The sequence below is a fragment of the Pleurodeles waltl genome, chromosome 1_2 (genome assembly GCF_031143425.1).
Source record: "Pleurodeles waltl isolate 20211129_DDA chromosome 1_2, aPleWal1.hap1.20221129, whole genome shotgun sequence".
In the NCBI taxonomy this organism is placed as follows: domain Eukaryota; kingdom Metazoa; phylum Chordata; class Amphibia; order Caudata; family Salamandridae; genus Pleurodeles; species Pleurodeles waltl.
Genome location: NC_090437.1, coordinates 1,233,330,222 through 1,233,356,076, shown reverse-complemented (window position 1 = coordinate 1,233,356,076; position 25,855 = coordinate 1,233,330,222). Strand labels below are relative to the sequence as shown.

General features: G+C 42.0%; 1 protein-coding gene across 2 annotated transcripts in view; it reads right to left on the bottom strand.

Annotated features, from left to right (window-relative positions):
- Positions 1-25,855, bottom strand: part of SMYD1 (SET and MYND domain containing 1) — an 86,243-nt gene that overhangs the window by 17,403 nt on the left and 42,985 nt on the right. Inside the window, exons 3-6 of one of the 2 annotated variants that reach the window (XM_069204479.1) lie at positions 22,748-22,961; positions 21,679-21,809; positions 18,558-18,596; positions 6,089-6,284 (exon numbers count right to left, since the gene is read on the bottom strand). In XM_069204479.1, coding sequence (XP_069060580.1) covers positions 6,089-6,284; positions 18,558-18,596; positions 21,679-21,809; positions 22,748-22,961 — 580 coding nt within the window. The remainder of the gene's footprint in view (positions 1-6,088; positions 6,285-18,557; positions 18,597-21,678; positions 21,810-22,747; positions 22,962-25,855) is intronic. The other variant, XM_069204487.1, reaches the window with a different exon arrangement.

The following is a 25,855-nucleotide window of genomic DNA, read 5'->3' as shown; positions in this document are numbered from 1 at the left end:
TCCCTAAGAGTATCTGGGCTCTGAGGGTGCCGTGTCTCTGTTTAAAAGCCACGTCTTGAGTCTCCTTCTGAAGTCCGCCAGGGAGGGCGCTGTTCGAAGGTAGAGGGGCACGCTGTTCCAGGACTTGGCTGCTGTGTAGGAGAAGGGGCAGCCTCCGCTCTCTATGCGATGGATGCTGGGTGGGTGTGCGAGGTTTAGCGAGGCGGAGCATAGTTGTCTTGCTGGGACATAGAAGCTCAGTTGATGGTTGATGTAGGATGGCCCTAAGTTGTGGACAGCCTTGTATGCCAGTGTGAGGATTTTGAACTGGCATCTCTTCCGGAAGGGGAGCCAGTGGAGGTTCCTGAGGTGTGGTGTGATGCTCGAGTGCTTGGGGAGGTCGAGGATGAGTCTGGCTGCAGTGTTCTGTAGAGTCTGGAGTCTTCGATCTAGCTAGGAGGACACTCCAGCGCAGACAGCATTTCCATAGTGGTGGCGGCTGCTGACCAGGGTGTGCATCACTGTCTTTCTGGTGTCTGTAGTGATCCATTTGAAGATTTGGAGGAGCATACGGAGGCTGTAGAAGCAGGAGTAGGTGACTGAGTTTACTTGTCGATTCACAGATAGTTGGCAGTCAAGGATGACGCTGAGGTTTCATGCATGGTCTGATGGCGAGGGCATTGGTCCGAGTTCTGCTGGCCACCAGCTGTGGTCCCATACATAGGTGTTCTTCCAAAAGATCACGATTGTTTTGTTGATGTTTAGCTTGAGCCAGCTGTTTTTCACCCATGTTGCTACGTTTGTCATGGCATTGCGGAAGTTGGCTTTGGCGTTGTGGAGGTCTTCAGTGAGTGAGAGGATTAGTTGAGTGTCATCGGTGTAGGAGACTATATTGAGTCAAATCTAACGATGTCTTCGAGGGGGATCAAGTAGATGTTGAACAGGGTTGGGCTGAGGAAGGATCCTTGGGGTACGCCACAGGTGATGTTCTTGGGTGTAGAAGTGAAGGGAGGAAGGTGGATGCTCTGAGTGCAGCCTGAGAGGAAAGAGGTGACCCACTTAAGGGCGTTTTGTTCAATGCCTATGTTGTGAAGTCTGTTAAGGAGGGTGTGGTGGGAATTGATTGAATGATGGTAAGGGAGCCAGTCACCATCCTTTCCACCTCAAACTACAGGAATGCAGACAATACACTGCCCGAACCACAAGCTACAGGAATGCAAGCGATACACTTCTGATGTCTTGGGAAGCTGTCCTCACCCACCTTCTTGTGCAGTGCCAAACTAGAGGCATTAAAAATAGATTCCACTTTGTTTTGTAACTAACACTGGGAGCCAAACTTGAGAACGAACAGCAGAAGACATCTACTCAACTCTTTTGCAGAATCTCCATTTCATGAGTCATGTATTTTCTAGCATTGCTCTGATCTTGAAGTTACTGCTTCATCTGAGAGCAGCTTTATACTTTCAGCCATTATGTTATACCCCTGTGCTGATCAGTAGTCTTTGCTAAGGCGGTGGTCTAGAGGTAGCCTGCAGTGTACAAACTGTTCACTGCAGGCTACCTAATGTAGCACTATCTTCACATGCAAGTAATGCTTCTTTCTACAGCCTTGCATCATAAAATTGCATATCTCAAAAACCATCCTCTATAGTTTCAGAATCTAGCATGAAACTGACTTTACTTAAAACGTCTGACTGAAACAAATCACCTGAGCCTTTGATTGTTTGCATGTTGACCACAGCCTTCTCTATGTCACATGCATATTTGATTTAATGTCTATTTATGCATTTTAGCAAAGTGCCTACAAATATTTTCAGAGTTTACAACCTCTACTTCTTTGAAAGTCATAAACTTTACACCATAGCTATATTGATACTTCTCATTCTCAGGTATTACAGTTACCAACCATCCACAGAACTCACATACCTCATCACTAGTTTTTTTTATTTATTTTAAGACAATGTCTTATAGAAATATATGCCTTACAAACACATCTTAAAATAGTGTGTACACAAATAACTTCCACATTGAAACAAACAACTTTCAAAATATAGTCAAAATATATTACAAAATTGCAACAGCCGTTAAAAATTGATTCAGCATACTATAAAAGAGACAATGCATTTCTGCACTTGTTAAAGATATTAATGGCATATGCAATATGATATTATAAACAACCTGCAAAATCAACAGCTTTTAGCTAATAATGCAACCTCTCTTAGTTTCCAAACAGGTATGTAGGGGCAAAGTTATAAATGAGCAGATTTCATATTAAAACTTCTTTAAACCGTTGCCTATGACTTGATTACCAAATAAAAGATAATCAAAAACCTATGTATCTCAATATCCAAGTAGCCTCACATTTTACATTTTTTCAATTCACAAAGATGCTTCTTCAGCAGCCTTTATATCAAATGCAATGCCAGTGCAATTCCATTATCTAAGGATACAAGACCTCTAAACGATTCCAGGCCAAAACTTCTTCTTCTTTAAACGTAAACAATTGACAGTATACTAATAGGTGGATTATAATAGATTTACTCCAAGGCCACATGAGCATTCTCTTTCATTATCAGGGGAGTAGCTTCGGGAGGGAGGTTTTACAGCCCCCTAATAAATGTATTATTTAATAAATAGTTGGGTAAGGTGCAAAAGCTTTCATTCGGGTATGATAGGATGCCTGTTTGATTTCACCTGGGATTTTTAAATACTTACTCAGACAAAATACACACACTCTTGTCTGTTTTGAAGGTCCTAAAACATGGTTATTTTACAACATATTGTGTTTAAAGTACCCATCACAATCTGCACTGCTTTCCTTTTCCACTGGGCCTTGAACCGCCTTATGCACTGCTTCCGATATATTGATTAATATGATATGTCAGCGTGATTGTGGAAAAATATAATGCTCACATCCCCGCCAGTCTTACTGACAAAGCTACACCAATGCTCATTATGTTTATTAACCTTAGACATTTTTGCAATTAATACTTTTTACTTACTCAAGGTGGTTGAATTCTCTGGTTGGAATATGCTTACCTCAACTCTAGAATTAGTCAAACAAGAGATGATTTGTTTGGAAAAATTGTCATTCCTGTTTATCATTGCTTTCTAACTAATATTGGCATCTCTCCCAGTGTCTGGAGAATGTCTTAAAGAAAACATACAAAACAGGCATTTGCAATGCAATAGGTCTCGCATTCTCTTGATTTAGAGCTACTGGCTCCAACTTAAGAATATGCCGGTGTACCCCTTGCCAGGCCTAAACCTTCCCTTTTACTACATGTAAGCCACCCCTAAGGTAGGCCCTAGGGAGCCTCATGGGCATGGTGCAGTGTATTTAAAAGGTAGGACATGTACTGGTGTGTTTTACATGTCCTGATAGTGAAATACTGCCAAAGTCGGTTTTCACTATTGCAAGGCCTAGCTCTCTCTGGAATTTAGGGTCTCTGAACTCACAATTTAAAAATACATCTTTTGGTGGAGTTGGTTTTTAGATTGTCTGTTTCAAAATACCACTTTTAGAAAGTTGACATTTTCTTGCTTAACCATTCAGTGCCCCTGCCTGTCTGTGGAATCCACGTCTGGGTCAGACTGACAGTTGCGTTGTTTGTGAATTCCCTCTAGACAGTGACACAAAGGAAGCTGAGTTGTGTCCTGCATATCCTGTTGAGTCTTCATGGGCCAGGGGAGGGAGGAGCTGACACCTGCACCTCAAAGGGCTGTGCTTGTCCTCACACAATGCAGTCTCCGACCCCCTGGAGTTTGACTGGGGGCAGGCCTGGGCAAGGCAGGATCTTGTGAACAGAGACTTTCCTTTGAAGTTTGCCTACTTCAAAGGCAGAAATGAGTATAAGTAGAGGACCCAGAACCCCTGAATATTAGAACACTTCTGGATCAAAAGGTACCTCTGTCAAGGAGAACAGCTGAAGAGCTGCAGGAGGGGCACTGCCCCTTTGCTGTGTGTGCTTTGTAGGGTTGGCCTTCAGTTGCTGCTTCTGCTTTAAAGAGGACAAAGACTGGACTTTGCTGTGTATCCTGCTTGTGAAGTTTCTCCAAGGGCTTGAAGTAGAGCTTGCCTCCTGTTGGAAGTCTCAGGGATATCAAATACTTCAGGTTCATCTGCCTACAACACTGGGAACTGTGTGTTTTGTGCTGCAACAGAAGAACAACCACCACCACACCCTCAATGACACCGCTGCCTGTACTGTGACCTGACAACGACGCATGGAGTCATGCCCCGCTTCGCACCGAAACCCTGGCCTGATAGCCCCTTCCTCCTGATGCAGTCACAGAGTCGCTACTCACACCGCAGCCTTGGTATCACTGACGGCAATGCTCTATGCTGACACCGGCACCGTTGCCTGCACCGTGGCATGAGGACACCACATGTCGCACCGTCCCACTTCACACAGCATCCTGGTCTCACCGACGTCGCAGGGCACCGTCACTAAGCCGCTGCCTGCACTGTGACCTGTGGGCACTGCACGTCTCATCATCCTGCTTCGCACCACAGCCTAGCCGCCATCAACGCCAGCGCTCCCCACTTTGTCATCGGCCTGGAGTTCAATTTGCAACACGTGTGACTTCAAGGGCCTGATGGCCCCTGCACGGACACCCGCCGACGCCAGCGACGCCACACTCCAGAACTCATCGTGAGGCTCATGACGCTCTACATTTCCAAGATACTGTTTGTGGGTCTTCCCGACGCCGTAGCAGGCCCATGACCCCACGGTCAGCCTGAATTGTTGGATTTGTTGTTCACGACGCCATGATAGCCCCAGGTGGAGCTATCGACTTCAAGGAACCGTATTTTTAAGTATGGTAGCAAAATCCATATATTTTTTAACATATGTTGGATTTTTCTTGTTTTGGTCTTGTTTTACACAGATAAATATTTGCTATTTTTCTAAAACTGGTGTGGTGTCCTTTTGTAGTGTTTTCGGTGTATTACTGTGTGTTATGTGCAGATGCTTTACAAATTGTTTCTGAGATAATCCTGACTGCTCGTGCCAAGCTACCAAGACGGTGAGCAGGGGTTACCTGAGCTAGGTATCTCCTTTACCCTGACTAGACTGAAGGTCTCTACTTGGACAGGGTGTAAACCGACTGCCAACTCGAGACCCCATTTCTAACAACCATTAAATCCCAGGAGATTAAATCCAATACTAGCCTTAGCGATGTGGCCATGGCACTTAAAGGAACTGACAGGAGATTTTTTTAAGCTACAGCTTTCTAAGGATTACCAATATACCCTCGGGCCAATATCTCAGGAACATACAAAGTTTGATGAATCAATTTCCCCCGTATGGATTTCCTTATTGGTTCAAAGGAGAGACCACCATATCTTGAGTGAAAGCTCTTTAATGCATTTGTTGTGGCCAAGAGATTTGCTTTAAGTGCAGAGTAATGGATATCCCAAAAGATATTTTCTGAAAATGTAATCCGAAGTATTTAGATAATCGTACCTTGCTCTGAAGGAATATTAGAAAGAAAACAAACTAATTATTGCACCCAACGCCTATTAATTTAATTTACCACAAACAAAACGAAGTGAATGCATGTAACACTCCAAAATACATTTGTAAATATGGAAATATGGTGAGAAAGACCCTCAGCTTCCACAGGGACATGGGAAAGAGATTTCTCCAACAGGAAAATTATTTTCACAGTGTAAAAAGAAAAGGAAAAGAAAGCTATATGTGCATTTGTGATGCACCAACTGCTGTGATTTGCCTGCCATGTGAATAATGCAGAGGAATAGATGGAAAGCAGGCCGAAATTCAGTGGAATTATATGACTTCTGTAGATTTCAATATATACAGTACAAAAGGGTATTTTGATGAAGTCCCTAAAAGTAAGAAACCTACTGTAATCATTCAAGAAAAGTTACAATGAGCAGATTTCCACCTTTCCAAAACATGTTTGTGAATTGGCACTTCTGTAAGTACCTGTTTGTAACAGAATTATTAAAGGGTGCACAAATCTTTCCATACTTGATCTAAGCCTGTGCATGCAACCTCATAGCATCGCTTGCCTTAGTGAGCATGGCACATTTGATTGCTAATCTTTGATTAAGGTTAACACCAAGTTGATAAGATGAGTATACCTTGTGTTCTTCATCTGATTTTGCAGCCAGCATCAGATCATCTTTGATCCCCTTGGTGCAGTGCTCGCAGGTACAGTCGAAGTAATACTGTCTCTTCAGCTGCTCCTTCCTCTCTGTGCTGAGATTTAGGAAATCTACGTAGGAGACACTCAGCTCCTCCCCTTTGTTGATTTTGCCGAGAGCACGCAGCTCAATTCTGGTTTGAAATGAGAAATGGTAGACTTAAATTATGGGCATTGGGCATTAATCACAATAAATAGGAAGAAATCAAACAACATCAACAATTGCACAATGATTATAAAGTTGGGGTGGGTGTGGTTTTAACCCTAATCGATCAGCAGATTCTGAAAATCTGTTAATGAATGTTTGATAATTTCCCTAATGGTAATTCTAGGTGCCATGTTTCAAGAGGTTTCTACTAGAACCAGATGCTGGCATATAGGTTTGAAAGATATTTCCGAAATGGCTCTGAGTAAATTCCAGTAGATTCCAGTTGGTACATAGAACTGGCTGTTAGGGTTGAATTGTGCTATTTGGTTTTAATAAAAATGTTATTTATTCATTAGAATTTTTTGTGATTTTTTTTCTTCTGATGGTCATATATACTGTAATGTTCACAGACCCCTATGATGCAACTGGATCCAAGAAAAAAAAACATTTGTAACTGGTCACCTGGAATTACCACCAGGCATGTTGTTAATTCAGTGCTGTTACAGTTCACGCTTTAATTTTAAAGTTCACACTTTAATTATAGATTCATTATGCATTAATTAAGCCAAGGACAGCCTCTCATGACAAAAAGACACATTTGTGACCATGTGGGGGCATCGAATGACTTCCTGAAGTCTTCCTACAGAACGGACAGACAGAAAGGCTTCAGGAAATTCAAATGATGAGTTTTGTATAAAACACAGAAAATAAAAAATACGGATTACCTCCTGGAAAACCGTGATTACTACAATTAGCAAAATATTGTAGTATCTATTACACAAGTAAATTCTAGTGAACATGACAACCTGGAAGGCGTCTAACAATTTTCCAAATAAAGAGGGGATTTAAAGCTTGAACCCACCCTCATCACCACTGACACAAAAATTACCCCGCTCGCACCCCACATCTTTGACCATTGTGCCCCTTCTCAAACAGGCCTCTCATGGAATTGCTTCAGTGTTCCTATCTCACATTTATCTTTTCACGTGAGTAGGAATTGTTTATAGTGTCTATCTCCCCCTTGGGACCTGTGCTGAAGTCCCGTAGTTGTGTGACAGTGTGAAGGGTGCAATACAATGAACAATCCAATCAGCATACACTAATCTACAAATCTACTGAAAGGTCACCTATTCGGTTGGGTCCACCAAACAGAGGTTGCCGTGGCTAGCCTTTGCTGCTGAGGGCAATAGCATCTTAGAAGCAGATAGGATGCTCTTGAGGGGTGAATGAGAGGGCAAGGGGTCAAATGATTACTTTCTGCAGTTTCCACTCTGTCCTCTTGCTCTAGCATCTTTGAAGCGGAAAGGATGCTCTTGAGGGGTGAATGATAGTGCAAGAGTCAACTCGGTGATTTTATGTGGTCAAGGAAGTGTGATGTCAATTCCCAAACCACTGGAATTTTGGTGTATTGGCAACTAAGTGTCCTTCTTCGCTGTCAGTGATCATACATCAGTCCAGCTGAAGTAGTCTTTTATATGTGGATTTAAGCAGACACAGAGGCCATCTCGGACTGATTCTCACGCTTCCACGCTACCTGGACACCTTCACATCTGGAAATGTTTTTTTAGAATGATGTTTGGTAGTCAAGGACTTGAGAGACATGGAGATGGTGAACAGGTCTTCAAAAAGGATGTTGTGGAAGAAAATTCAAAGGTAACTACTTGACACGTGGTTTTCTATTTAATAGAACTTTCTGATATGATTATTGATAAACACAAAAACTTTCAACGAGTTGTATGAGAGGTATATTCTCTTTCAGATAAATTGAATCCATCATCAAAGCCCACTGTGCTCGAAACATTTCTTTAAAAAACAGGTTTTTATATTGAATCTGGATTTTGGGAGGCATCAGGTTGTTGTCATTTCTAGAGGAGGAACAGCCAGCAGCGGGGTGAGTATATAGCGAACATCTTCTTCCAGGTAATACATTCAATCAGCTTTGGATACTTTTTTGTGTGAGGGGGATCTGCGGCAGCAATCAATTTATCACCCACCGGTGGTAACACTTTTTTACACAGGTTGTAATTTTGCCCTCAGAGGTAAACATGTGGAGTACATTCTACCAATGGTGGGACATACCTCCTTCTCCAACAGATGCTATCACCAACGATACTCATTGCCCCCTTTCATAATGAGGCCCTTGACGTGAAGTTCTGACTGGTGCCATCCACAGTCTTGAAGGCAAAAGCCCGAAAACTCACAAATTCTAGACATTGAAGGGCAGAGACTGCACGCTCGAGAGACTTTTTGCAACAAGGCAAAATGGAATCAACACAGGGTCATGAGTTGCAATTCACAAAGACCACATTCGGGGCCTTATTCTGAGCCCGGGCAAATTATTGTGTATTCTTTTCAATGTACAAAATCCGATCCTGCACCTTGTATTGTTCCCCCACTTCAAAAGTACTTCGCCATTACAAGTTCATTAGGTCAGAATGAAGAATAACATGCGTTTCGGGCTTTGCGCATTTGGGGCCATATGTACGAAAGCTTTTTTTCCATAGACACAGAATGGGTAAAATTCTTTGGTACATCTGGCCCTTGGTCACCAAAATGTTTCCTCTTTCCAAAGTCTTTTGGCCACTGCCAAGTTTGTTGGGTATTATTTCTCGGAATCTGCACAAATAAATAAAGTGGTACTGCATACAATTTCACTCCATTTCTAATGCAGTATCAGGTGCAAGTACCAATTTGAATTTCATTCAGCATTACGGTCAACTTGTAACAAGGACCTTGCTGTCAAAAGAAATTGCTTTACCATAAATCAGCATGTATGCTTAGTAATCAGATAAACACTCAAGAGGAGGCGTAAACTGGGTGTCAAAGATCAAAAAGTATTTGTTGGATCGCAAAGCATAGACAGGGATCACATACAGTCACACCCAGCAGAATGTAACATTTCTAAGGGCATTCTATGGCACAGCTCAACCACAGGCAATAATGTGTACAACAGCAGCAATAAATAATGAGGCGCAGAAGCATTATAAAAGACATCTTGAAGAAAGAAAGGCAATAAAATCAAGGGATGCGAACAAATGTATACAAAAGCGCAGCAGATTAGGAGAGTGGTCAACAGAATGCCAGGGTTTCCTTATATTGAATAAATCGCAAAAGAATTGAAGAAATGTGGGAAGGATAGCTCCTGTGAGACCGCACTGTGCCTGCCTTTCTGGCCTGGAGCTGCAGCAGCAAGTTCAGTATCAACACCCAGTCACAGCTACCGGAGGAGAGTGAGCCTTTCCCAATTGTCAGGTTCAGCCTCTGTTTCTTTGTTCCCTGAGGCTTGCAAACTGATCCAAAACATTGGAGCCCTTCCTGTTCTGCTGTTCGCTGCTGGTGATGCAGGCCAAGCTTCCTCGTAAGCTTGTGTTGACTTTTGCTGCTACGACTCCATGGAGGAGATGACTCCCTGGAGGGCCAGGGCCTCTGGACGTCCATACCGGCTCAGGGTCCAGGTGAGGTGCAGGCATCCAGAAGGTGAAAGCCAGACTGTGGCCAAAGATGCTTATCACAAGCCCGTTGAGGTTGCATGTTTCCCTCCCTGTAAACCAAAGGCTCACCAATTTTATCTGTGCTGAGAAAAGGATTAAGAACTTACCCTGTCATCACAGCGTTCGCGGTTATCCAGAGGATGTTACGAGAACTGCCTGGCGCATTGGTCATAAAGAGTGACAGTGAGACTGAAACTGCAGCATTGGGCGAGGGAAGACAAACTTGGGCTTGTTCTTCATGTGCCAAGCAAATGCCATGAGTTCCATGAAAGTGGTGTGGACAAGCCTTATAAACCGCCTTTTCCATGATGGTGGTCTGTCCAAGGTTCCTAATCCAAGATGAAGCACAATACTTTGCTTTGATGTCAGTTCCTGTCTGAATCATACATAAAAAGGCCTTTCCAAGTGAAGGATGCATTGAAACATATTAATGGCCTTATTTTACCTTAGATTCTTCGTCCCTTTGCCAGGGGCAGCTCCTCTGCTACAAGGTGTTTAGTTTGTATTTAAAAGGGGCGGGGCCCTGGCAGTGATGAGCAGTGAGGGGAGTGCACAGAGCACTCCCCTCAGTGTGCATGTATGTTTGGCCGGCCGTCTCGGGCCAGCCAAACACAGATGAGCACAAGGACTCCCTCCGATCCGGCACTGTGTTGCCGAACTGGAGAGAGCAGACCCAGGCTCCCAGTCTGCGTTAGGCCCAGGTACCCAGTGTGCGTTGGAGCATCCAGCCAAGGCGCCCCAGCCAATCATAACGTTGCTCTGAGCAGCGTCATGACTGGCGCAGGGCAGGTTGGGAGCCTGTGCCTGGAGTGCGGCAGCGGCTACTTTAAGGTAAGTTTATTTTTTTATATATATATATATTTGTTTTGTTTTGTTTTGCTTCCTCCATCCCTGCCCCCACCCCACCACTTTGCCCAGTCCCCAGCCACGACTGCACTTTGCTACTATTTTGGTCCCTGAGTATCACTTCTGGCAGTCGGAACTTCAACTGGATTCTAGTTCTGGTTTCTTGCATGGCTCATTTCTCATCCCTAATATCGAGGGGAGCTTGGTTTCTAGCTAATCACTTCAGCATGAATGTTCATCTTCACTCAAGAGCTACAAGGTCGCCAAAGGAAGTTTACCTTTTGTGTTTTTCCTCCTGAGATGCTCTTAAAGAGACACTTGGACCCGTTCACATGTACTATTTTGTGCACAGTGGCACCCTGGCTACTGGGAACAATTGCCATTCGTTGGGCAATGAGGAAGGGGGCTCAACAGATCTCCTCATTGCCCATTCCTTGACAGCTTTGTAGATTGTCATTAGAGCTGGCAGTGGAGATCTGTATGCTCTCAAAAAACAAATCAGGATTTTTTTATCTGGCCCAAATCATGTTGGTGTGAGAAGAGGGATCAATGAGCTTGACACCTCCTGAAATGTGTGCGATCCCAGTGAAAACCATCGCCATCATAATGAGGGCATCACGAGAGCCACAGAGGCCAACGTGGACAGTATTTCTTCTGTTGTAAGAACCCACGGACCACATCCTTGTGCCAAAGACCTTGGCAGTCCTTCTGCTTGTAAGAAACCCATACCCAATTAAATAACTGACAGATGGAGTAGTATCCTTTTAGAAGAGGAAATCACCTCCTATCAGCTCCTAGGCCAATATCCTCTAGCTTTTCATGAAAATAACGTTCATAGGAGATATGGAAAGGGTGCTTTCAGTAACTAAGGACAGCGCAACACACATTAGCAAACAACTCAAAGAATGATAAAGATATGTCGAAATGTCATGCAAAACACAATTAAACACATGTACAGGAAATACAAAGTTCTGTAATGGGGGATTCCTTGGATTCTTGTATGCATTGGATCCTTACAAGTTGAAGGCTGAGGCAGCACTGGTACTTTGGGCCTCGCCAGGCCACAAACAATTGCAGACAGCTCATTACAATATAGCAGCTGCATCTTCAGAATGAGGGCAACCAAGTACAAGATCTTGGTTGCATCATCCAAGCATGTAGAATAGATCACATAAACTGTAAACTTCGCACTTGTATAGCACACTACTCACCCGTTAGGGTCTCAAGGTGCTGTACGCATACTGCTGTGGAACCCTTCCTGGCTTTTCCATGTGAGGCACCAACTCCTGGGCAGCCCCCGGAGTGAAGCCAGGCATCCAAGCACTGTCAGGGTTGTTTTGGAGATTAAGCAAACTATTGCTCAGAGTTAAACCCATTAATTAGATTAGGCACCGAGGTGAAAATTATCTGGTCCAAGGGAACTGAGCCGAAGACCCACTGAGGTGGGAATTGAACCCTGGTCCCGGGCCAGATCTCTGCATCAGGGTCTGCCACTCTAACCATTTTGCCACACTTCTCCCCAGATCACATGGTATAGGGAGGATGTTCAGGTTACCTGCGTGTGTACAAGCTGTATGATTAAATGCAACCAGACTCGTCCAGGTTTCCAGAGGTCACATGTGTGATCAGGTGTATCAATCACAGTTATAGGATTTTTCTTCATTGACTGTGGTGCAATACTTGCAGTCGTTCTATTAAACACTTGTGACATGCTTTGACATCTCAATTCTTGTTTCCTTTTGCAGCATGTTGCAATTCGTCATTGTTCATGCCAAAGGGCTGACGGCCTCGACCTTCTAAGTTCTTGTAGTTTCTGCAGCGTTTGTCCAGTTCGTTTCGGAGTTTCTTTAAACTCACCCAGGCCTTTGCATCTGTGTTTTGTTATGGGCTGTTTGACCTTCAGTAGCGGATTTATAAACTGCACCTGCATTGTTATGTATTGTATTTATGTTAATGAAATCCGGCAAAGATTTATTTTGTTGACCTGTTCCTGTTTGGTCTCTTTTGCTTTGTTTGAGAGGTTCTTGCTTTCCTCGTTGACACTTCAGGCACAGTTCTTTCAACCACTCGCCACTGTCTTCACCATGGATAACAATATTTTTGGGTATTGGCTAGACTCAACTGTTTTCTTTCTAGTTTTCCTTATGAACTCCCTGGCTGCAGACCAGTGGTACCTATGAGTAATGTGTTGGATGGTTAAAACCTCCAAAACGTCATACAAATCTAGCCCTATCTTAAAGAGCGACTAGGAAGAGGACGCATTGTGGTGCTGGATTTGTACAAATCACAGAGGCAGGTTAACTTTAGTAAAAGTATTACTAATTAATTAAGAAAGCAAAATATCTGTCTTTCTTTTACAATGTGACGCATATTATTGATATGGCATCATATATTTGATTCACATGTTATCAATGGGTAAGTGGTTTCCTTTAAGCGTTAATGAATTCTTGTTTATCTCAAATTCTCATACCATCATGCCTCGACGTCTGTTATCACTGACTAGAGTGGATGTGTCTAGATGTGGTCTCTGTGCTCCCTGTGCCTGGACAAACCAGCTACACCCAACGAGGCAGTGTACGGTGTTTCATTGTGTCTCATGTAGAGGGAATATAGCTTCGCAGTGTACACTGGACTCCTCATTGGACTGCATGAGGCTGACCATCTCCTGACACAGAAAGGCCAAATATTCATGAACACTGAGCCAAAGCTATATCCAGTGGTATAGAAGCATTAGCTCAAATGATTCTGCATCCTTTCCAGTTCTCTACTAACATGATTTGATGGACTTTTATGGGTTCTCCCCAGAACACCTCAGAGCAAAAACAAAAGTGCACCTTATGTGCTAAACCACAGAAAGTTTACTGCAGTATTATTGACAATTCCAACCAATAAATACTCTAATCACAAAGTGCATACATTTTGAGACTGCTACACCCACGTTTTGGGACATCATCTCAGTTGCAATTCGCAAGACCCAAAAATGCTTCCCTTTTGCCAGGCAGTAGAAAAATAATAATTTTGTGTCTCCTTTTAATTCTGTGTTGTTTTCATAAACTATGCTCAGGCATTCTGAGGTTTCATGGTTTGAATAATATATTAAAAAGCACTTAAACTTGAATATTGAAATTTTTAAATGTAAAGTCTTAATGAATTAACCTTAAAATGGGTAAAACATGATTGTTCTAGGATAGCTAGAATTTCTCTCCCTTCTGAGCAAGGCCTCTGGGCCGGTGTTGAACTTAAACTATGTGACTTTGGTTTGCAGGTTTTGCTGTATCAACCTATACGGCCTGTTTAGCAAGCAGATTCCTCCCCTAGCAATTTCTGTTGGGAGTGATGGGAGCGGAGATTTTTACTGCCCTAGAGGCAGTTCTATGGAATATCCTGTCTTTACACCTAAGACATGAACTCAAGCAGCTTTGTTTCAGGAAATTCTTAGTATCTTATCTTTTCCCTGTCTACAATTGTTACAATACGGTGGCATAAACAACACCATGACACCTCTGGAGGCACATGCACCTGGAGTACAAAACAGGATAAGATAAGATTAAGATAAGATAAGATAAGATCAGATAAGATACAAAGAGAAACCATCTATATTAGTGACATGAAAGAAGTTCATAACTAGAGACAGTTAAAGGAACAGTCAAATTAAAAGAAAAGCTGCAAAAAGAAGAACATTATGAAGCAGTTCTATGAAAAGAATACACATCATGTTAAGAAGTTAAATACATTAGCTAAAACCAAAACGTACTAAATAATCTGTAAGAAAGTCACAGAAGTAAATGAGGACAAGCCAGCTGGTTGGAGATCTGATGAATACAACACACTGTGAATTAATTTGTCCTCAACATTAATAAGCACTTTTTGAGATTGAGCCTTAAAATGTATATATATTTCGACACTCACAAGTGATCACTTAACGGAAGCATTGTAGTAAACCGGGCTTGAGTTCTGCATCTCATTCCAACTACCAAAAGAAACAGATCAGCTGAATTGGATACAATCAGCAAATGCAATCTGATATACACTTTTCATACCAAATCGGTCAATGATTTTTCATATTGATAACTCTGCTGGGCCACTTTGGCTTTAAAAATGTTCCCATTGAGGCCTTAAAGTTGCTCAAAAGGGGCAATTTTCTTTGGCATGAAGAAAGCTTGAATAGTTCTTATTGAGAGGCCCAGCAAATCTGCTCGTCACAAACCTCTGATAGACCACACACATACAGTTCAGTCCACCAAGGCCTTTACTAATCTGAGTGGTTTCCTTTGAATGCTCAGTGTTATGTGAATGACCAACTAACCTTGAATTTATCTTTGCTGCCTTTTGCTGGCCATACTACAAAATGTACAATTTCCAGATATGTTAAAGATGTATAGACATCACCAGTCTTGCAGTGAATGATAGGGCACCCCATAACACTCAAAAAGGCACTTGTGAAATGCTCTTTTCTTACATTAGGATAGATAGACTCTGAATTGAGCCATGTTTGTTTTGTTTTGTCCAATTGTTTCTCTTTGGTTGGTTTTTTGTTCTGTCATTTAGCCATATTTACATTAAGGAGCACATTAAGACAATGCAATGATATAACATGTACATATGTTTTACAATAACAGTCACAAATTTACAATTTTAGCACAATCCAAGCCTAACAAAAATGGGGCACTCTCTCGCCAGATATATCCTCCAAGTCTAAGAAGGCCATCATACATTAATTTAGTAAGAGAAGTGTCAATATACTGGACACCATAAAAAGAACATTGCATTTGATAGATTTCTCTATGTTATAAAATTATATTACAGCCTAGAAATAGTTATCGGTTTGTGAGGAGAGCCCACACAGTCCTCAATAATTAAATTTTGTTTAGAAACCTAAGCATAACTTCCAAAGTAATAGCGGTATTTGTGCACATTCAATGAAGTTACTTCAGATTAAATGAGTTTAAGTTGTATTTCTTTATTGGGCTAATAAAGTGGTATATTATATTAGGACAGTTTGGGCCTCATTACGAGTTTAGTGGAGGGGATTACTCCACCACAAACCTGACGGATAGCCCGCCATATTGCAAGTTCCATTATATCCTATGGAACTTGTAAAACGGCGGGCGGGATATCCGTCACGTTTGTGACGGAGTAATCCCCTCCACCAAGTGTAATGAGACCCTTTGTGTTTTCTAAAGCAGTAGAAAAATTGCATGCAAACTTGCTGAAAAAAATACCTATGTTAGGCCATAATTTATATTGCTAGATTTCATGGCCACATAGGCACCTTCCTCAGGTAGGAAAAATGGGAATCATTTGGGAATTCAGAAAATTGACATAAACATACACTCTTTGTTTTGGTTGTGAGGTGTTACTGTATTTGAAAACCCTCAGATTGCAACTGTGCATGTTTTAGCATTACAAATCTGAGTTCATTTACAAATTAAAAAAGTACCTTCTGAAGAAATATGGTTAAAACCTAATTCTTCATAGAACTGGTGCAGGTGGTACACAATGGCTGAAACTATGCAAGTATGTAATAGCCCTCCCGCAAATTATAGCACATGATGCATACACTGATTCTCAGCATGACAAAATCTCTGTTTTCTAATATACCTTTCATACCATGTTCTTATACATTTACTTTTTCGGTATGTGCCATGAAGCCCAAGGGCAAATCAGTCAACTATAGAAATTTTAAAAGGTATAATAACATAACATATCAGAATATAAGAAGCAAAATAACATCCCTTTTAGAAAGAAGACATTATGGACTTCAGTTGTTTCGACATACAGGAATTTAAAAGTTAGCCTTAAATAATAAAGGACTTTAGGCGCATTAGATTTCCCTGATAGATTAGAGAGGAATATATACTCTGACATTTTTAGATTACAAGGATATAATTTCAATGAGCCTAACCATACAAAATACATGCATTTAAGGAAGCAGGCCAAGCTAAGATGTAAGTATTTAAAAATATTAGCTTTAAATTATTTAAGAACTTAAGCAAGTGAGTTTCAAAAATATAAGAAATTAAGAAGGCAAAACTTTCAAGATAAAATAATCGAAAAAGTGTTGTCATAAAACTAGAGCAATTTAAGGAGTCCGGAATTCCAAGACATTTGAATAGAACATCATGGGTGTCAAACTGCAGCAAACGTTTTACTAACCATCCTTCAAGATACAATGATTTAAAGATGCTATTATGAACATAAGTTAAAGTAGCCGGCTCTTCAAAATAAAGAAGGGTAATCAGGACATCCTAAAAAGATGTAAGGCTTTAGGAAGTGCAGCCTTTCAAGAGGTTAACATGTAATGAGGTCAGTCTTGAAAGTTAAGCACAATTATGGGGTCTGCCTTTCAAATAGGAGAAAGTTAAGGAGACCATGCCTACATGAAATGACGGCATCGTGTCACACAGTCTTCCAAGGTATACAAAATTAAAAATGTCACTCTTCCAAGATATTTTCATTGTTTAAATATGGAATGGCCACTCAGAGTGTATAATGACACCTATTTTGATGAATGTGCACATACATGGACCGAGCTTAGGCTGTTGTTATTTTTTATTTTTCTTCACTCTGCTGACCCTGAAACCTAAGACATAAGAAATGTTACAAGCTCCAAGCATGCATAGATTAAGGATGTTATTGGGAGTCACTCAGATAGAAACTGTGATGTTATTGAGGCAACAGCAACTTTTTGTTCCTGATTAACAGATGTGTAGTCTCTGTTCAGACAAGACAAAGCTTTAAAATTGTTTTTTCTGTTGCCTACCCCTGAAAATAATATCTTGCATATTAAAAAGGCAGACATCTTTTTTAGAGTTATAACTTAGTAAGAATAATTCTTAGTTGGAACCAGCAATTTCTTTAAAGTGCTTCTAATGCATTACAAGATTACTCACAAACTCAGCCAATTACATGCCACCTCAATATTTTTAGTATGTCAAACAAACCATTACATTGAATCAGACCTTACATTTTTTTATGATGCCTAACATTGCTGTTGTATTTACAAATAAGTAGATGGATTGCATGATTGGAAGAATACAGCTATCCATTTTTATTAAATATGTAAATTAATTTGAAATGTTACATTTTGGCCTTTTGGGCAACTCTAGCTTAAACTATATATGTGCTAGCAGCATAGTGTAATACATTTTCAATCCTGACAGATGCGCAGCACTAGGGCTTTTGCTAAATAATCATTGCAACAACTCTTAAACCCTGGTTTAAGCTTCACCTAGAGGGAGGCAAAATGTAATATCAAACTGATAACTGGTAAACTGTATTCATAAATATTGCACACTATCATTTGACGGCACGTGTAGATATTAGTCAAAGAAAATATTTCACTTTAATAAAGGCAAAGTATATTTCTAATTTGAGGAATCCAATTGAATTTGCACCGTTTTAATTATTCTATGACCCCTTTTAGTTTATCACATCAGGGCCATGTGCTGATTTTCTTTTGCAAACAGTGGCATCATAAAAAAGGATGAAATAAATAACCAATATATCTCAAGCTGTAAAGTAGAATAACATTAAATCAATACTTTATTCAACATTCCAATGACAGTGTCATCACATAGTTAACAAGGAACATACACTACTTTAGTTTGTCAGTGCTGGGAGGCGCATCATCATTAAAAATAAAAAATTAGGGTGATGGTGCATCCAGAGTTTCACTGTTAAACGGACTTTGTGACCATGCTCATGATGGGGGTGGAAGGAGCTCATGGCAATGATACTGGTGCAGATGATTAGATGTAAGGATGGTAAGTGTTATTTTCTAACAATCTAGTACAAGGTGCAAAACTTTAAATGTAAGACAAATTCAAACAATGGCTAAAGTTCCAGTGGACTTGGTTATTTTAGTGGGGTGAGGGATGATTGTCACCAGAACACCGTGAATGCTTACGAGCTTGACCCACCTCATCTCTGTGTGAAACATAGACTTTACAGCCTGACGACTGAAAAACAAAACAAAGATCTAAAATGCACAGTACAAGTACAATTTGAAAACATCAGACATATTCCACAGGGTTGTAACTGTATCTGTCAGTGGCTTTTGCTCCAAGGACAGTGTCTTCATCAGTAGTTGGGCAAATGGCCAGTGTAACATAATTGGCTAACAGTAGTCCTAATATGCTCCTATTTCAACTGACTGCTTCTAGTAGCAGGCACATGCTCCACAAATTGGGAGAGAATGGTCACTGGATGCCTTCACGCCTTTAAAAAGACAGGCTGGTGTGGGTGTGAGATTTCTGTTTCGGTCCCATCAAAATAACTGTGGCCAATGGAATGCGACCAGAATATTTGTTCTGTTACTTTATAGTGATTGCTTTTTCATGAACTTATTAGATGTTCTACTGAAAACCTAATAGCATTTTCAGGATTGGTGCGCCACCTAAAGGTACAAACGGAACAATGATGTAAATACTTGTGCACACGAGTCACTGTGATATACTGGGAATCCCAATTCGTGTCTGCACCTACCAAATAGCACTATGTCCATTCCAGGGTACACTAAAATCTGAATTATTCAGCATGGCATTCACTTAAAATGTCCCTGCATTGTTTCTCTTCCCTGGTAAATGAATACTTTTTCTGAAAGTTTCCTGAATCCCTATCTGCATTTAATGCAGTACTGCTTCATCCTGATCTTTACAACATTCAAAATGCAAAGACAATACAGACACCTGCAGATGTTGACCTGTCCTGGGAGAGGGGCAGGGTGGTTTCAGTAAAATAACACCAACTGTTAAAACTCTTTTGTTTTGTGATAGAAGCATCCCCGGGTGAACTCGTTCAGGTCTGCACTCCCTGTCGCCATCAATGGTTAGATAAATTGTGACTAATTGAGGCCTGAGATTACATACCCATTCACTGCAAGAAACTCCTTCATATACAAATTCTCTCATGCAAACTTATGCAATGACCTGCCCCAGTCCATCACACCTTCCACAACAAAAGGGCAGCAGGGCTGTTTCAGCTGTATCAGTATGGATACCAACGACCCTGCCCAGGATAAGTACATTTGTTGCCAACAGCAGGATATTTCTTCAGACCCTTCCAGAACCTAACCTAACTGATGTTGGTGATGCTGTACATTGCAGGGAGCTTCCATGTGAATTACATTGTCTGGCTTGGTTTATGATGTGTAACCTCACTAGAACCAGTAAAGGCCAGAGAGGCATCATTACCAGCAGGAAGACGCTTCAAAAATACGTTTAGCATCAACAGCCTAGTACAACAGGTTGTACCTTTCTAGGCGTGTGAGATGTAGCGCTTAGTAAAGATAGAAGAATATTGAAACGGTCTATCTTATCAACCACCATGTAAAAGGTAATCTCACCCTTGGGCGGCCTGCAAAATATTAAGCACCGTGAAGACAAACACAGACAACAGACTACAGTGAAATAAAAAAAAATACCTTCAATGAGTTCCAAAAGATAGCAGAGCACAAACTGTCAGCACACAAGAATCACATGATCAGCTTGAGAGATTTATTAGGAAATAGCGAGATCTACCAAAATATCGAAACACAATGAACTAGGGGATGGAAAATGAGTTGGAAAGAAAAAAACATTTGATGGTGGTGTACTGACTGAAAGAATTATCATTTTTCACTTTCAAAGCTACTGTGAATCTCAGGCTTTATGAAGTCCCCGCTGTGAAAACGAAATGCTTGCACAACACCTGTTCAAATTCCATTCCAAAAACAGCACTCATGAGCAGCCGACAAAATTCAGACACAAGGCTGCAGACAAGTTCATCAAAGGTCAGGCCGTGTGCTGGTGGATGGCAGCAGATGTTCCAAGGGACCCAGCTACCCGCAGAAATTGCCACCTCCTAAAACCTCTCATAGGCCTTCGATGGCGCATACACTCTTATCCGCCACCAGAAGTGGAGGAAAAAGAAACAGACAGACCTACAAGCACAAGGCACACAAATGTGGGACACCCTGTGCCAAACTCCGAGCAATCAAACACACTACAAAACACCAGCAAGAGCTGAAATGTGTTTTTCTGAACAACTTCAACCAGTACCATCTCGCTCTAGCCTTTTTATATTAAATCATTAGTTTGTTTGGTCTCCTACTAATCTGTGCCACAAAGTGTATCAGATGAGTTTTCTTCATTTTTGATTAAGTTTATTTGCAGTTCAATTACTTTTTTCTTAAAAGTATTCAACAATCTGTGTTCTGTTTTCCCTCATGCAAAAGTGTGTGCATAACAGAAACTCCGTTTCAGTCCATTCTCTGTTATGCAAGAAACAAAATGGTGCAAGCGGGTATCTGCACCAGTGCAAAGGTCAGGTATCCTTAAAGTGTGGAGTGCTGCCTGTGCTGCTGTTTTGAATCAGGCAAAACCTGTGTATTTTAGCAGTCGGGGCTCGCTGCCTTCACGTGGGGCGGGTGCAGTGTGCAGGAGTGGGTAGGTGGGGGTAAAATGTATTTATTTATTTATTTTTTTAAAACAACTTACCTGCACGCCGTTGCGCCACTCCGCTCCTTCATCTCCTTTGCAGCAGGCAGGTACAGGCTCCCGACCTGCCCTGCAGCCAATCCTGACGTTGCTCAGAGTAGCGTCAGGATTGCCTGGGTGCACCCAGCCAGGACGCTCCCAGGCAGACTGGGAGCCTGTGCCTGCTCTCTCCAGCCCGGCAACTGTGTTGTTGGGCTGGAGAGATCCTACTGCGCATGTGTGTTTGGCCGGCCCGGCCAAACATACATGCGCACTGAGGTGAGTGCACAGTGCACTCCCCTCAACTCCTCGTCATCCACAATGCCCCACCCCTTTAACAAACAAAACGATAATAAACATGGTTTAGTACCATTTCGGATGCTGCTGGCGGGGGGAGGAGACGCCCTAACGGAGGAGCCGCCGCTGTATTTTAGGGCACTTGCATCCTGTCTCACTTGAGGTAGATGAGCTATAGCATTAGGCAATTGCCTGCCACCTGCATGGAGGGTTCCTGGGCCTGTTTTTGGTGAACACAGTTTCAAAGAAGACACATGCACCATAACTTAAAGATCACTTGTGCACTTACTTGCCATTGTTGAATATAACCGTGCAATTGGGCCAACAGTTGTGGTTCACCAGGCACAGATTTGGGAAAATTGCTACACCGACGGCCTGCAGGCCTCTTTGGTCGCTCACTGTGAAACCATTGCAGTTTATCTGTCAAAACACGGAGAAATGAAGCACAGCGGTTAATAGGATACTGGTGAAAATGTGCTTTCAGTTTTGTGATGCAATGCTCATCCCCGAGAAGGAAGTCCTGGTGCACAAGGCCCTGCTTTTATTAGTTAGAAATATTGAACCTGAAGCAAGTTTCTGAATCACTCGGGATCTATAGAGAAGCCAAGGAGGAGCAAAGAAATGAATTTGTGAATATCCAATAATATGCATATACATAAAATCTAGTAGTGCAGAAGGATCACTAAATGGTGCAACATTCTGAATGTACAATGTACAAATTTCACATGAAAATGCATTTGTACACAACTTTTTTTTTATCTCCACGCGGAACTCGTTTTCCCCGTGGAGGACTCCTTCCCTTTCACTCACATTAAACATGAAAGTGCCCTCTCCCCATTCCCACACTGGATACATACTTCACGCCTTCACATTGGTGTTTCCACAGTGGGAAATTACCTGCAAGTGCTTTATGAATACCCACAAAGTAACACATTTGTGGGTGCAGACCTTCATTTGCAGGTGTGTTAGCAGAGAAAACTCCACAAAATGTATACTTTTGAAAATGCACTTTAAACATATAAAATTACACAAGTATTGAATCAGTAAAACAGGATTTCAGACAATTCTTTATGAACGAGTCCTGGTGGCTGTTTAAAGCTATCCTGAAAGAGTATTTTAATCAACTGTAACATCACAAATGGCAGATGTTTCCTAATAAGCTCCCTAGGTCAAAAATAATGTGGGATGGATATAGGCAGGTACTCAAGCAATGTGTTTCGACGTTAATGAATCCCATCTACAAGGACCATGGCATGTAGGGCTTCATCATGGTAGATATAAATATAAGGTGTGAAAAGCCCACCCTTTGTTCACGTTTAGCAGGAGGATCAAAGTGGGCAGCTGCTTTGGTGACTTACCACTCCGAACACGTTCGAGATGTACTGCACGCCAAACATGCTGCTCTCAGGTGGCCAGTAGTTGAGAAAGGTCTCCACATCGGCATCGAGGTCTTTCTTCTGTTCCTCTCCCAGGCTTTCCACGTGATTCTGCAGGTCATCTACAGCGACAATACATCCCTCAGAGAGACCAGTGCCTTCTCTCTCTATCCTCCACAAGATCCGGGCTGCAAGCCTGCGAATACAACAAGTGTAAAATAAGAACATGTAGAGGCACAATTACACTTTGTTGTGTTATGTTATGTCAAGTGTATTTGTAGGGTGTGCCTCAACCGGGGTTTAACCTGGAGCCAGTAGACGCGTCGGGTCTTGAATAGGGTATGGTTAAAGAGCCAGGTTTTGAGTTTCCTGTGAAACTCAAGGAGAGACCTGGCAGCTCTGATGTGAAGGGGGAAGTCATTCCTGCCTTTAGGAGCTAGGCACGAGAAAGCTCCAGTGCCGGATCTGGTTCTGCAGATGCGGGAGATGTGAGTTAGCGGGAGGATAGCCGAGTGTAGGGTTCTGGACAGCGTGTGAAGGCTGATGTGGCTGTTCATGCAGATGGGTCTAAGACTGTGTAACACTTTATACGTGTGAGTAAGACATTTGAAGAAACCGTGTTTGTGAACTATTAATCAGTGTAGGTGTTTAAGATAGTTTGTGATTGTTGGACCTTTTTGCAGGGTCATCCCCAAACATTTTGCCTCCTTCCTCCTATTTTTTATGACCAGTTTTTGGTGGCTTTAGGACTCTGGGAACTTTACCACTGCTAACCAGTAATAAAGTGCATATGCTCTCTGTGTAAATTGTATTGGTGATTGGTTTATCCCTGATTGGCATATTTGATTTACTAGTACGTCTCTGGAAAAGTGCACTAGCAGTGCCCAGGGCCTGTAAATCAAACGCTACTAGTGGGCCTGCAGCACTGGTTGTGCCACCCACATGAGTAGCCTTGTAAACATGTCTCAGACCTGCCACTGCATTTCTGTGTGCAGTCTTAAACTGCCAATTTGACCTGGCCAGTGTACCCACTTGCCAGGCCCAAACATTCCCTTTTTATACATGTAAGGCACCCCTATGGTAGGCCCTATCTAGCCCCATGCAGTGTATGTTAAAGATGGGACATGCACTGATGTGATTTACATGTCCTAATAGTGAAATACTGCCAAATTCGTGTCTCACTGTTGCAAGGCCGATCTCTCTCATAGGTTAACATGAGGGCTGCATTTAAATACGTTTTATGTGCAGTTTCCCTTTGGGAGCAGATAGAGATTTGGAGTTTGGAGTCTCTGGAATCACAATTTAAAAATACATATTTTGGTAAAATTGTCAGTTTGAAAATGCCACTTTTAGAAAGTGGGTATTTTCTTGATTAAACCATTCTGTGACTGCTTGCTTGTGTATCCCCTGTCTGGTTCAGACTGGCAGTTGGGCTGTTTGTGAATCTCCACTAGACAGTGACACAAAGGGAGCTGGAGTGTACCATGCATATCCTGATGGGCCATCTGGGCTAAAGTGGAGGAAGGAGTGATCACTTACACCTGAAAGGGCTGTACCAACCCTCACACAATGCTGTCTTCAAACACCTGGTGTGAGTCTGGAGCCAGGCCTGGGCAAGGCAAGATCTTGCCAGTGCTAAGATCTCTACTACCCTATGCTAACTCTAAAAACTGCAGCTCCTACCTCCCCTACAACTGAACATATTTGCTGTTTTTTGGACCAATCAGACAGTGCCCCTGCTGGTGGAGTCCTATTGTACTGTGAGGAGTGAAAGCAGAAAGTCCAAATCCGAATAATGAGGAATACTGGTGGCTAATCAAGACACTACATCCTCATCATGTTACTTACTTGAAGTGCTTCAGAAAATAAGAAAATACCCAAGCAATAAGTGTTTGCTGAAAACCCCTAAAAAGAGACACATCACACCAGTAGTTGTAAACTGCATGTCAGATTTCATTTCAGCAACATGAATTTTCTCATGCAGTGCTAAAGCCAATATCATGCACCCCAAATCCACCCCTCAGGTCTCCCACCTTAGGCCTGCTGCAGGACACAAAGCTAGAAGCCATAACACAAGGCACTTCGTATGAAAAAAAAGATCTACTGGCATCCAAACTCAGCCTTTAGCAGGCAAGAATCACCAAATAATTGCAAGGAAAGTACAGGCCCGAAGGTGTTTTTTCCAAAATATGGAGCAAGATATATGATCAAAGTCTGGGGGTGATTCTCTTGCACCTCAAAACATCACTTTTTAATCTTGGGGTAGATGGAAGTAGATAGGGTAGATGGAGGTAAATGGAGGAGGGGGGAGAGAGCGCAGGCGCTGAAAGAGAAAGGGACAGAGTGAGACATGAAAGGGGGAAGCAGAGAATAAAAAAGGGAAAGTAAGGAGAAATTAGAGGTACAAAGAGAAAGAGATAAAAAATGGAGGGAGACAGAAAGAGAGAGGGAGTAGCAGAAAGAGTTTTCCATAGCTATCTATGAATGCTGATGTGATGAACTTAATAAATGGTGATAACCTGAGAGAATCCAAATACAAATTTCAAATACCGAAAGCCCTTAAAGATACTAGTGTACATACATAAGACAATAAAGCAGGTGCGGCTCCTCCATAAGGTTGGAGGAGCGTCGCCCCCCCCCCGCCAGCAGCAGAAGCTGCAAACCTTTCAACACAAAGGGATACTAAACTAGGTGTATTATCCCTTTGTGGTAAAAGGGGTGGGGCACTAGGTATGACAGCCTCAGAGGGGAGTGCACAGAGCACTCCCCTCAGAGCACATGTGTGTTTGCCCGGCTGTCTCGGCTGTTCTTTAGAAAGAGCATTTTTTATTTTGCCAATAACTTTAGCGCTGATGAATCTTTAACTGCCGTCTGGAAAGTTTTGGGGGTGGTGTGATCTGTCAAGCGGGGCCGATATAAAGGGGGGGTCCCAAAAGGTGTTTTCCCCATTCATTTTTCCATAGGGATTTTGAACAGCAGTAGCACCCAAATTTAGCAGAAAGGTAGCTCTTGGTCCAGAAAGAGGCTTTTTTTGTTATTTTGTGTAAATCTGTTCAGTAGCTTTTGAGAAATTAAAGAAAATCCAAATTT